Raw genomic sequence first — 13,492 nt, forward strand, 5'->3', positions numbered from 1 at the left:
TTTACAAGATTACAAACTTTTAGAAAAAATCCGAATAAGTTTAAAAGGTATTTAGACGTTTTGAAAAGATACAAAAATGGTATTAAATTAAAAAATATTTCAAGAAATTCAAAACAAAATGTAGATTTTTGAAGATTTACGACAATAATCTTAATAGCTTTTTAAGAAGTTTAAATGGTTTCAAGAGAAGAAATAATTTTTCATAATATTTCTGAAAAAATGTTTATTGATTTTTTGTTTTCCCAAATTTATTTTAAGAGAATTTTTAAAAAGATATCAAAGCATTTCAAAAGATCGTTGAAATTGTTAAAAAGGGCATTTGAAGATTTTCAGGCAATTTTTTTATTTTGCTGAATTTGTCTATACTTGTAGGGAAAAATTTGAATCATTTAAAAAGAAAACGAACCCGGAAGACATGCGTTTGAACTTTGAGACTTCCGAAAATTCACATATAATTTTTTTAAATTTCCAAGCGTGAGAAAGTCCTGAATATCATTTAACTGACTCAAATTCTTTCTAAAATTTTGTAAAATCTTGTTAAATAAGTAAAAATGGCTTCGTAACTTTCCAGATACCTCTAGTAGCTGAAAGCAAATAAACAAACAAACTTGAAAAATTAATAGTTACTCGTAAATTTTGTTTTTGATTAAAAATGATTTTTCCTTGTGATTAAAACAAGAAAAGGCTTTTTGTTACTGAAAATCTTTGTTTTTTTTTTAATATAAAACTAAAAACTTTTTTAATTTTAATTCAACTATTATATTTCTCATTGAGAATTCAACTTTTTTTGGTTTTAAGTTCAACTGCTAGGTTAAAAGTTAAACTACTTTGTTAACAATTCACTTGTTTGTTGTAAAATTGATTATTTTAGTTTGAAACACTTCTAAAAAGTCTGTGTCCAAATAATAAACAAAAAACATTATTATCTGCATATACAATAGCGTCTTTCAAACTTTGTTAACTAAAAGCTCTTAGTGATAAACGAAGAATACATACCTCTGTATGTTAAACAATCTATTTATTTTATCAAGTTTCATTAATATACTTCCTTTTATGATGTTATTAAAAAAATAGCCAAAATTGCTGAAAAATAATAGATAACAAATAATAAAAATTATAAAATTTAACCACCATGAAGCAAGATTTATTTACAGTTATCGTAAATTTTATTGATTTTTTTCAATTAATTAAGTTATGAAAAATTCCCTTAGAAAGCAACTTCTGCAAAAAAAAAGCTTGTCAAGATACCTAATTGTATGTATGTATATTTAATCTCTCCCTTTTACGGGTTTCAGGGCCTCCGCTCCCGATACATCAAATTTACATTCCATCCTTAATCTAAGTTATCAGCTGCTTATCTTCTAATGTTTCACCTTACTTAAAAATAAAATTAAACAATAATAACAAAAAATAATACTAATAATTCTAGTAATGAGCGATGTTCCGGGGCTACCGTTTCCTCTTACTATAAAAAACAAATATTATCCACGATTTTTAATTTAACTTTTGCTTTTTAATTTCCTTTTTCAAGATCAACCGTTTGTCTCTGCCCAATTCCCTTGCCCAACTTCCAATCTTCCTCTCCTATGCACCTCTCTAAAACAGTCGTCCATGACTCCAATTTGTTTCCACATACTCTACATAGATTCTCCTCTTCATCCATGCAATATCTACAAGCTCTCACTCCTTTTCCCATTCTAAACCTTATCACCCTACTCCATTTGTCTTCCTTTTTTATTTTTTGCAGATATTCTGGTTTCGTCAACCCTTTGACCATAATATGCCATCTATTGTACCTCGAATCAATAATCTTTGTCCATTTCTCTTCTCCTTGTTTAACTAATAGCTCTAACTCTATGTCCTGCCACTCCATAACGCCTTCTCGTACCTTACAAACCCTTCTCATCTTTCTCCTTTCTTCCTCCCATTTTGAATTTTCCAGGCTCTCTCGATTTGTCTAGTAACCATTTTTCCCTTCTTAACTCTTCTCTTAACAGGTATGCTGGGCAACTCCAGCGAACCCCCATTACCTACCTCAGAAATTGCTCATGTATGCTCTCTACTTTCCTATGTTCCTTCCATCCCCAGATCTCTACTCTATAACACAACACTGCCCAAACCAACGCATCAAACAACCATTACCTCATTCTCCAATCGTCCTTGAACCTTCTCTTTCCTATTCCCTATACTTGGCCTATTACTTTACTCGCACATTCAATTCTTTTCCTCACCTGCAGCTCGTTTCCCCCTCCTGCCTCAAACCAAAAACCTAAATAACAGAATTCTTCCACCCTTTCCACTGTTTGTCCGTTCATCTTCCAAACGTAATCTATTATGGTGTTTCTCTTTCTAAAACACATCACCTTGGTCTTCTCTGCGTTCTCCGTCAGATCTTTGGCTCCCATATACTCTTCAAAAATTCTCATCATTAGGTTCATCCCCTTGTCGTTGCCTGTTAACAAAACTACGTCGTCCGCATAAGCTAGAGAGTATATTTTTCTGTTACCCAATATCGCCCCCCCCCCCCTTTTCCTTTCTTCTTTAGCTTCTTCTCTAGATCTGCCAACAGCATATTAAACATTATCGGACTCAGAGTTCACCCTTGCCTTAGACCTCTTTCTATCCAAAATACCTCTCCTTTTTCCTTTCCTATCTTCACTCTAATCCTAGTTTCAGTAAAAATTTCCTTTATCCTCTCCACCAGCCTTCCTTTTATTCCCCTTTCTTTCATTGCCTGCCATAACACTTTTCTGTTTACTGAATCAAAAGCCGCTTTAAAGTCCAGGAATAACCCAATTAATTTCCCTCTCTTTCTCCCTATATTTCTGTTAACCAAGTAGTTCAGTACGTAAATGTTGTCTATGGTTTCCATCGCTTTTCTAAAACCCGTCTGACTGTGTGGAATACTGTCTCTTTCCTCTATCTGACTCTCTAACCTTTTTCTTAAAATTTCTGTATATATTTTGTAGCCAACTGGCATGAGAGTGATCCCTCTGTACTCCTCTACCTTCTTTCCCACCCCTTTCTTGACAAGTGGTACCATAAGCCCTGTCAACCACTCTTCTGGCCACCCTTCTCCATTCCATACATTGCTGCAGGTCTCCCGCAGGCCTTCCCTTACCCCTTCTCCTCCATACTTCAACGCTTCGTTCTCCATACCATCTTCTCCTGTAACCTTGTTCCTTTTTAATATATTTATTTCCGCATCCACTTTATATTTCTTCATTCACGCCCTTCTTTCCTCCTCTTTCCTTATTTATCACATCCCAAACCCTACCTTCTTTGGCCGCTTTTTCTACTTCTTCCTTGTACTTTTCCTTTCTCCTTTACTTTTTCCTTTCTAGCAACCTCTCATGTTCTTGTTTTCTCTTATTGTACTCCTCCTTTTCCATTTTCTTACACACTCTTTCATTCTCTCTTTACTCTCCTTACATTCCTCGTCCCACCAACCTCTCTTTTCTTCTTCTCTTTCTGTTTTCGTACCTATCTCATACCTTGCCTTCTCAATCGACCCTTTCCATTTTTCCATTAACAAGTCTACTTCCTCCTCTTCTGTAAAACTAATCTTCTCCTTTTCCATTTTTTCTTTAAACTCTTTCAGTTTATCTACTTTCTGGGCTCGCATTTTCTTGTCCGGGAAATGTTCGGACCCAATCTCATTACCCACTTTCATACAACTTATCATATTCCTCATTTTTTCTTCCGTCAGGATGTAGTCTATCACTGTCTCTCCCTTCCCTACAAATGTGATCTCTTCTTCGTCATCTCCTTTTATATTGCCATTACATATAGAACATCCTGTTTCTCCTATTATGTTTAGTAACCTCCTCCCCTCCCTGTCTATCTCCCTATGCCTGGAACTCCTTACATATGCTTCTTTTTCTCTATCCCAAGTCCCTCCCCCTTGTTCGCCAGTCCATGCAATCAAATCACCTCCTATCAAAACTAACTCTTCTTTCTTTTCCTCCACCCACCTATTAATTACTCTCCAATCTTCCTCTTCTCCTCTTCTACTATATACACAAACCATCACTATTCTGCCTTTTCCAACTATAATCCTTCTTACCATTATACCATCTTTTTCGTTCCTATCCCCCTCTTTTCTGTCTTTTACTGCCAATTCTTTTCTCACTCCTGAGACCATTCCGCCCATCCCTCTCCCTTTAACGTGTTCCCTTCTTGTTTCTTGCATCGTCCACACATAACCTTTCGGTAACATTCTTTTCATCCCCTTCCAGTCTTTCTCATCCGTCCATGTTTCACTCATCATTACTACATCCCATTTTGTCACTTCCCCCTAAAACCCCTTGTGCTTGTTTTGTAATCCTGAAACATTACAGAATGCCACTTTCACATGACCATCTTCTCCTCCTGTTCCTTTTGTCCTCATGCTTAGCCTGACGCATTTCCTTCCTTCTTATTTACATGTTCCTTATTCTTCACTTTTCCTGTCGTTGTTTGCCGAGTTCTCAATTCTTTTATTTCTTCGTCCCAGATCCACATCACTCCGTTTACCCAAATTCTATCCCTCCCTATTACCTTTGCTTCTTGCCGCCCATGCCCTCTGCTCAAATCAACCATTTTCTTCTCCTTCTCTGTCATGTTAGATCTCTTTCAATTCTCTCTGATCTTCCCTTCAACAACTTCTTTTTGCCCATAACATCAAACCTCTCTTCCTCACACCCTAATGTTACCAGAAAAATGCCTTCCCTTCCTTCCATCATTCTTCCTGCCCTCTTTACCCCTCCTACCCTAATTTGTGCTCCTATATCTTGCATCAATTTCTTAATCTCTTCCTCTCCCGTTTCACTATTCACTTTCAGCCCCTTGACAATTTAAATTTAAATTGCAATGTAGTGTTTCAGCAGAATTCTCGATTGGCGATTTTAATTTCGCGACTGCAGTATATTGATTCCAGTTGAATATTTATTTACAGGTACAGAAACGAAAATTTATTTCAAGGTTTGAATTTATTATTTTAATAAAGATGAAAAAATAACTTATAAATTGAACCTCATCATTTAACTTCTCATTTTCCATTAATATCAACCATAAATCCGAAGACAAAAAGTCTATTCTTGTACATTTTTTCATACAGAACAACAGCCTAATTTAACCAATTTTAACCAATTGAGGATAAATTCATAAGGCTTAAGAATAATCTAAGTCAAATTGAAAAAAATTTTATAAATTGGAAAAAATTTTAAAAAATTCGATGGATTTTAGTAAAATTTGAGTGAATTTAGTGGAAATGGGGAGAATTCGATGAAATTCATCAAGTTTCAAGGTGACTTAAACAACACATTTAAGCGGATTGGGAACAATTCAAAAATATAAAAACAATCATTGAATTTAGTAAGTTTGAAAGTAGCTTAGAAAAACCCAAATGAATTCAAAATAAATTCATAAAATGACTCAGTGTTCAAGGCGAGTGAAAAAAATACTTCAGAATCAATTAAATAAAGGCCTTGAAACAGATTGCAAAGATTCATGGAATTGAGTAGAATTCAGCGGATTTAGAAGAATTTAAGTGACTTAAAAAAATTCAAGAGAATCCCAAAGAATTCAGTTTATCTACAAAAATTATTTGAAAATCTCAATTCTTTGAAATCTTACGAAATCCTGTGAAATTCAGTGGAATCTGGTGATATTTCGTGAAATCCTGAAAAAATATCAGAATACCTGGAGAACTTTAAAATTTCTTAAAATGACTGAAATTCTGGAAAATCAGAGGTAATCCTGTACAATCTTAATCAAATAGCTTAAAACTTCATAGGTCCTGTAAAATCGTTCTGTATCTTCGGAAATTCTAGGAAATTGTTCATCCTAGAATATATCAAAACATTTGAAAACCCTTAAAATTGATTGAAATCAATTAAAAATTCCGTGAAATCTTTTAAAATTTCCTAAAATATTAAAAATCCTTTGCAATCTTCGGAAATCCCTTTAAACTTGAAAGGTTCTTGAAAATTTCGTGGAAGGTTTAAAAATATCCTAAAATCGTCCAAACCTTTAAAATCCCTTAAAATGAAATTTATTAAATATTTATTGTAATCTTTATCGCTACTTTTTAAAAATAAAAGTGAGTAAAGTGATATTTATATTTAAAAAAGTTAATTTAGTGAATTTATCTTTAAAAATCGACTCAAAAATGATTTGGGAAGAAAAATGGCGAGTAGTCACTTTGTTTGGAAAATGGGATATTTCAGGGTTCTCCACTGAATCATAGGGTACGGTAGGAACGTAGGGACCAGTATATGAGGCTTGCATTCATATTATTTCATATTGTTCCGGGAAATAAAATTACAAATTTAATTAATATTTTTCTACAGATACGCGAAGGACGTCAAGAAAATTCTCCAAAGTTTGGAGGGTGATTGCGATCCGGAATGTGTGGCTCTAATGATGGAATTTCTGCAGTCGTTGGTGAAATTGAAAATAACAGTTCTAGTATCTTTGTATCCCCTCTGCATAAAAGCGGCTACTTCTTATGTACCTGTAGAACAAGTACATTTATTTTAATATTTTATATCAATCTTTATTTAATTAAATATTCAAGGTACCTTTATTTATTTCCTATTTTTTTACTTTAATCTATGCAGGTATCTTCGAAAGCTCTCGCATTAATAAGAACTATCGTGATAGATTCACGTCGAACAAAATCAATATCAGACGTCTTGGCAGAACTCGATCTATCAATTTTGATGCTTATAATAAATTCCGACGACGATCAGTCTTCAGGGAAAAGTGAAGACCGTAGTGCTGAAACCATCGCCAGGTTGAACGAATTGATGCAACTGCTGCAAGAAATCGTCAAAATCGACAATCTCAGGCAAAAAGTCTTCCACGTTTTCACGGATCAAGCGATGAGGAAGTTACTAAAGCCAATTCTTGAAGACGAGGATCGAGACAAAAGCACGAATTGTCCTGACAATCTTTTTCCAGTAAGAAAAAAAAAGAAACTGAATTTTTCTCCGTAAATTTCGCGGGGTTGACCACTCAAATTTTGACTGTTAACCAGATTGCAAAAATGTGACAAAGGTATGAAAAATTGTTTACATGAGATTTCAAGAGTGATCAGCACCTCGGAATTTACTGTTGCAAAAATATTTAGTTTCACAGGGTGTCTATCGTACATGGAAAACCTAGAATTGTGAGGGAATTTTTATATACCTGGAAAAACCTGGAAAACTCGGGGATTTTTTTTAGTGAGGGAATTTTTTCGCGAGCCTGATTAATTTTGTTTCAATTGCAATATAAAATTCAGTAACAACGATTTCTTATTTGCGAACGTAGCTTTATATTAGTGTTTTTAACTATTTTGTTGAAAACTCGTTTTTTTTCTGTTTGAAATTAATTTTTTAAACTGAAAATTTAACTATTCTATTTTTGGTTAAAAGAATGATTCCATTACAAATCATGCGATGAGGTATGCATGATGCTGTCGGAATATGTTGGCATGAAAGTATGTTATTCTACACCCAAAGTAAAGGAACACGTGTTTCACCGTTTGGCTAAAAAAAAATTTGTTCGGGTAGGGTGAACTGTTGAAGATAACCGTACAATTTCATAAAAACTGCCAAAATATATTTTTAAATGATATAGTTTTTTTACGAAATATACATATTTGGTTAGTTTGTATTTCATGTGATGATAAATTTTGAGCGCTATCGAATGATTCGAGAAAAATATGTAAATGATCAAAATGGAGAAAAAACCGGCCGTTTTTCTTAAAATTTTGAAAATGGACTTTCTCAAAAAGGCCACCTTTAACAATTTTTACTTTTTTTCTGGATTGCCGATAATATGTACTACATATTCTCTACTTTTGGCTTTTGGTAAATAATTTCTTCCTATTGAAAAAAACTTTTTTCGAAAAAAATTAAAATTGTTAATTTTATCAAAAACTACCAAAGAAAGGATTAAATATCAAGTTCAAAATTAATCTTTTTCGGAATGCAAATTGTGTTACTTGCTTAAAAGTTAAACCCTTTTGTTAAAAACCTCTTTTTAAAGGTTCATCATTTTATTTGAAAATTGATCGATCTATTTGGCTTAAAACTGAGCTGCTTGATTTAGAATTCGTTTTTTCTTTGGAAAATGTAATTATTACAGTTGAATATACCATAAATAAGTTTAAAATTCATCTCTTCAGTTTAAAATTATTATTTTCAGTTGAAAATTGAACTATTCAATTTTTGTTCGAAAAAATATGTTTTTAGTTTAAAAATCGTCTTTTTTAGAAAAAATTATTTTTATTTTTGAAAATTCATCGTTTTGATTTAAATTCAACTATTCCAGTTCCAGTAACTACCATTATTGGAAGAAAAGTGATCTTTTCTAGTTCAAAATTCAACTTTTTGTTTTAAAAATGCATCTTTTTAGTAAAAAATTCAACTATTACAGTTAAAGTTTCAAAAGTTTAGTTGAAAATCATTTTGGTTTAAAATTAAACTATTTAAGTTTGCGATTCATAATTTTAGTAAAAAATTTAACAAATTTGGTTAAATATTTTTTTAAAAGAAAATGTAACTATTCTATTTTGGGTTGAAAATTGTTTTTTTTTTTAAATTCAAAATCCAACTTTTTGGTGTTTAATTGGTCTTTTTTAGTTCAGAATTAAACTATTTTCTGGGTAATTATGTATTTTGTTAAAAAATCATATTTTTAAAGAAAATTGATCTTGTTTTGAAATTCATGCTTTTTTGTTAAAAATTCACGCATTCCAATCAAATTTTCATAATTTTATTTGTAAATTTATCTTTTTGGTTGAAAATGTAATTAATCCAGTTGAATATTGCTTAATTTTAGTTGAAAATTTACCACTTTGGTTTTAATTTTAATTAATTCAGAATATTTCATGATTTTCGTTGAAAATTCAGCTTGTTGGTTTAAAATTGAACTATTTTAGTTAAATATTTATCATTATATACACCATTAAGCCATTTCCCTTTCGGCGTAGGCGTGACTCATTCGGTGGGGGAAAGGAGTAATGTGTGGAAGGGATAGAGAATTTTCAGATTGTTCCAGAATTCTCGTGTTATTTATGTAAATAATACATTCGTTCGGCAACACTGCTCCGACTCAGGTTGCTAATCAATCACACATTCTAACCGTTCTTTCCGCGGTCTACCTCTGGACACGCTGCCATTTACTTTACCTTGATACACTTGTTTCGTTAGTCGTTCATTTGGCATTCTCTCACATGCCCGAACAATCTTAATCGATTTCTTTCCCATGTATCTACTAGCGTCTCTTCTGCGCCACATTCTTTTAGAATTATCTCGTTACTTACTTTGTCCATCAGAGTTTTCCTGCATATTATACGCATGAATCTCATGTCAATTGCGTTAATTTTACCCTTATCTTTTTCTTGATAAGTCCATGTCTCGCTACCATATAGTACAGCCGGTACAAATATAGAATTATGTATTGCCACTTTAGCTTTATGTGATATATTTTTACTTCTGATAAGGGGACCTGCTCTACCAATAACCTTCTTACTTCGTTTATGCATCTATCTAATTCCTCATCTATCTTCCCGTCCCTATTAAATAAACTACCAAGGTACACGAACTTATCAACTTGTTCAAGTCTCTCATCATTTAATAAAATATTGCATAGTTTTTTCTCACTCTTTCCTTCGAACACCATAGTTTTTGTTTTATTTGCGTTAATTTTGAGGCCCATGCTCTTCATGCTTGCATCTAGTTTATTCAACATTCTTTGTAAGTCTTCGATAGACTCTGCCATAACAACCTTATCATCTGCGAAAGCTAACCCACGTACCCTTACTGTTTGGAGATCCACACCCTCTTCGTCGAAGAGAGCCACTCTTAAACACTTGTCAATAAATAATATAAATAACCATGAAGACATAACGCATCCTTGTTTAACTCCTAGAATAATATCGAAACAGTCACTCAGTTTCCCATTCACTCTTACACTCGCTTTGCTACCTGTATATACTGTTTTTATAGCTTGTAGGATCCATCCATTGACTCCATACTCTTTCAGAACTTCCCAAAGCTTACTTCTATCTACCTTGTCAAAAGTTTTTTCTAGGTCAACAAATGCACAGAAAACTTTTTTTCCTACTCTCAAACTTTTTCCTGTTATTTACCTTAAGGGCATGTGACACAGCTAAATACCTATATTACCGACCTCACTTTTTCCGTTCACTGAATGTTTTTTTGAACCTAAGAACTTTTTTTGTAAATAAAATATCGAGCTGAAACTTTGGGAAATGTATTAGGGTACAATAAAGTACGTTTAGGTACTGCATTTTGGTAGGAACTTCACTGAAAATTATTTCATCTTTTTTCTGAACCTCAACGTTTTTTGAACGTTCGAACTTTTTTTATACATAAAATATTGATCTCGAACTTTAAGAAATGCAAGAGCCGAAATAAAACTACGTTTAAGTACAAAGCTTAATAATAATAGATGTAAAAAAATATATTTTAACAATCAATTCCAACGGCATCAGCCGGTAACGTTGTACACTAAAATACGAAACCTGGCGGCCACTAGACGAGGCTCTAGAGAGTTCGTATTTTCGTGTACAACGTTACCGTCTGATGCCGTTGGAATTGATTGTTGAAATAAATTTTATTACATCTATTATTATTAAGCTTTGTACTTAAACGTAGTTTTCTTTCGGCTCTTGCATTTCTCAAAGTTTGAGACCGATATTTTATGTATAAAAAAAGTTCGAACGTTCAAAAAATGTTGAGGTTCAGAAAAAAGATAAAATAATTTTCAGTGAAGTTCCTACCAAATGCAGTACCTAAACGTACTTTATTGTACTCTAATAAATCTTCCAAAGTTTCACCTCAATATCTTATTTACAAAAAAGTTCTTAGGTTCAAAAAAACATTCAGTGAACCGAAAAAGTGAGGTCGGTAATATAGGTATTTAGCTGTGTCACATGCCCTTAAGGTAAATATTTGATCCGTACATGATCTTCCTGGCATAAGCCCACTTTGGACTTCCCAAATCTTTGCTTCTGTTATTTTCATTATCCTACGAATAAGTATTTTTTAGTATATTTTACTTACCGTACTTAATAAGCTAATCCCTCTCTAATTATTGCAGTCGCTTTTATCTCACTTTCTTTTGTATATTGGTACGATAATCGCTTTTTTCCAATCGTTTGGGACGTCTCCCATCTCGAAACATAAATTTATCAATTCGCACAGTCTATGTGGTATGTACTCGCCACCGTGTTTAAGCATATCAGCGTTAATACTGTCTACCCCGGCAGCCTTACCGTTTTTCAAATTCTTAATTTATGATTTAAAAAATTTTTTGTTTGTTTTAAATTCAACTATTTTGTTAAAAATTTGACTTTCTTCGTAAAAATTCAACTATTCCGTTGAGAATTCATATATTTTGTTGAAAAATCATCTTTTTTTATAGAAAATAAAACTACTTGGTTGGAAGTTAAACTCTTTTGTTAAAAATTAATCTTTTTGGTTTCAAATTTATCTTTTGCAGTTGAAGATTTAGCATTTTAATTGAAAATTCGTCAGTTTTGTTAAAAATTTTCTTTTTCTGATTGAAAATTAATTATTTTAACGAAAACTTCGAGTCAAATTCGAGAAATTGATTTTTGTGTTTTTAGGATTACTTAATTATTTAATTAATATAAGTAATATAAGTTGTAAAGGCTTTATAAACGAAACATGTTAATTGCATGCTTAAAAACTAAAAAAAAAAACATTATTTATTATAAACTCGGGATACTGTATACATATGCCGGGTTCTTTATTTACAAAAATTCAAAATATTTGAATGGCTCCGTACCGTGAAAAATTATACCAGGAAAAAACCTGGAGTTGTCAGGAAATTTTCTTCCTGAATTTGAGTAGATAGTAGACACCCTGGTTTCATTTACTTAAATGTAAATTTTTATTGACCTAAATGTGTTCTCAATTATTTAAAAGGATTCCTGATTTGTCTTTAGGATCAGTCGACGACTTTTTACGTTCATGCTTTGGCCTTGACCTCGGAAATGGCGCAAACAAATTCTGACTGGTTGACTTTGTACTCGGAACTAATGAGAAAGAAGCAAATACACATGACGATGGCCCTGGCGTTATTCACTGGTGACGAGGAGGTTAAGCAGAAGGTCCTTCAGTTGCCCTCCACAGTATGCTTTCCACAGGAATGGTGAGGCTTTGTAAGGATTAGATATTTTCAAACCATCGATTCGTTCCTTCATGTCACATTAGTTTAACTACTTTTTTGTGAGAAGTCTTTCCACAGTGGCTCACTGCATGGGTGAGTTGGAATCCTTAGTTCTCGTTCGAGGTGGGACGAATAATACGATGGAATCCATAGGAAGACATTCTAGTCAATATGCTGCAACGGAAATGATGCCTTTCATGTCCCTCGTCCAAGAGGATCGATTAAATGTTTGCATCGATAAACTTAAGGAGGCGTACGATACGAATAAAATTAATGATGTTACCACTTCTGCTGTTATTGAACTCTATGAATATAAGGTGGAGTTCATTTTAAAATATCAAGGAGTATAAGGAGATGGCAGCAGTGGTGTAGTTCTAAAAATAGATATCCTGGCGATACTCTCATATAGATTTTGATTAGAATGGAAACTTGAAAGATAAGCTTGAAATTTGGTATATAGCGTAGAAAATTTAATAGGGTCGTTTGAAAAAAAAGTCATTTATTTTTCAATTTGAACATAAAATATAAAAATGGATAACCAGGAGATGACTAAATTTTTACGGAAGTTGGCCAATAAGGCCATTTCACAAAAACGATTGAACAACTCAAGGTCCATGTAATATTAAAAATATTTCTCATTTATTCTTAGATTTCTTCCGAATTAAACTATTTAAATCACATTTTCTTTCGCGAATGTGAAGAGTAGGTAATTTATTATTGAAAAATGCAATTGCTATATATCATACATCATTCCTAGAAAGTTATGAAAATTATTGTGACTTTATTAATGCTCATATAAAGCAACAAATACTTACAAAATTGGGGCTATACGGAATCCTCTTAAATCCGTGGACCTACTTTGGAAAATTTTAATATATCTTAAAATCCTTTTAAATCTCGTCAAACCATCGAAACTCCTTTAAATATTCTAAAATCCGTTAGAATCCCTTTAATTACTCAAAATCGCACCAACACCCTCTAAAATTCGAGAAAATACTTCGATATCTGTTTAAATCTTTTGAAATCCCGTCAAAACAATTGACCTCCCTTAAAATCCCTTAAAATCCTTGAAAAACTATTGAAATTCCATAAAATTCTTTGAGATTCCGTGAAATATTAAGAAATAGCTGAAAATCTTCATAATGCCATAAAAGCCCTCTAAAATTGCTTAAAGTGAGTTAAAATCCTTGAAATATTTCGAAATATTACGAGATCCCTTGATTTCTTTTAACCCCCTTTAAAATTAATTTAAATGCTCTAAAGACCGTGGATATACTTTGGAAAATTGTGAAATCTCTTG

The 13,492-nt window shown here is 32.6% G+C and overlaps 1 protein-coding gene across 3 annotated transcripts in view; it reads left to right on the top strand.

Moving 5' to 3' along the window:
* LOC117177666 (protein CIP2A homolog) overlaps positions 1 to 13,492 on the top strand; it is a 97,055-nt gene that overhangs the window by 7,452 nt on the left and 76,111 nt on the right. For all 3 annotated transcript variants that reach the window (XM_033368483.1, XM_033368484.1, XM_033368482.1), the window contains exons 4-7: positions 6,333 to 6,507; positions 6,603 to 6,944; positions 11,969 to 12,174; positions 12,260 to 12,509. In XM_033368483.1, the coding sequence (XP_033224374.1) occupies positions 6,333 to 6,507; positions 6,603 to 6,944; positions 11,969 to 12,174; positions 12,260 to 12,509 (973 nt within the window). The remainder of the gene's footprint in view (positions 1 to 6,332; positions 6,508 to 6,602; positions 6,945 to 11,968; positions 12,175 to 12,259; positions 12,510 to 13,492) is intronic.

The sequence above is a fragment of the Belonocnema kinseyi genome, chromosome 8 (genome assembly GCF_010883055.1).
Source record: "Belonocnema kinseyi isolate 2016_QV_RU_SX_M_011 chromosome 8, B_treatae_v1, whole genome shotgun sequence".
Classification (NCBI taxonomy): domain Eukaryota; kingdom Metazoa; phylum Arthropoda; class Insecta; order Hymenoptera; family Cynipidae; genus Belonocnema; species Belonocnema kinseyi.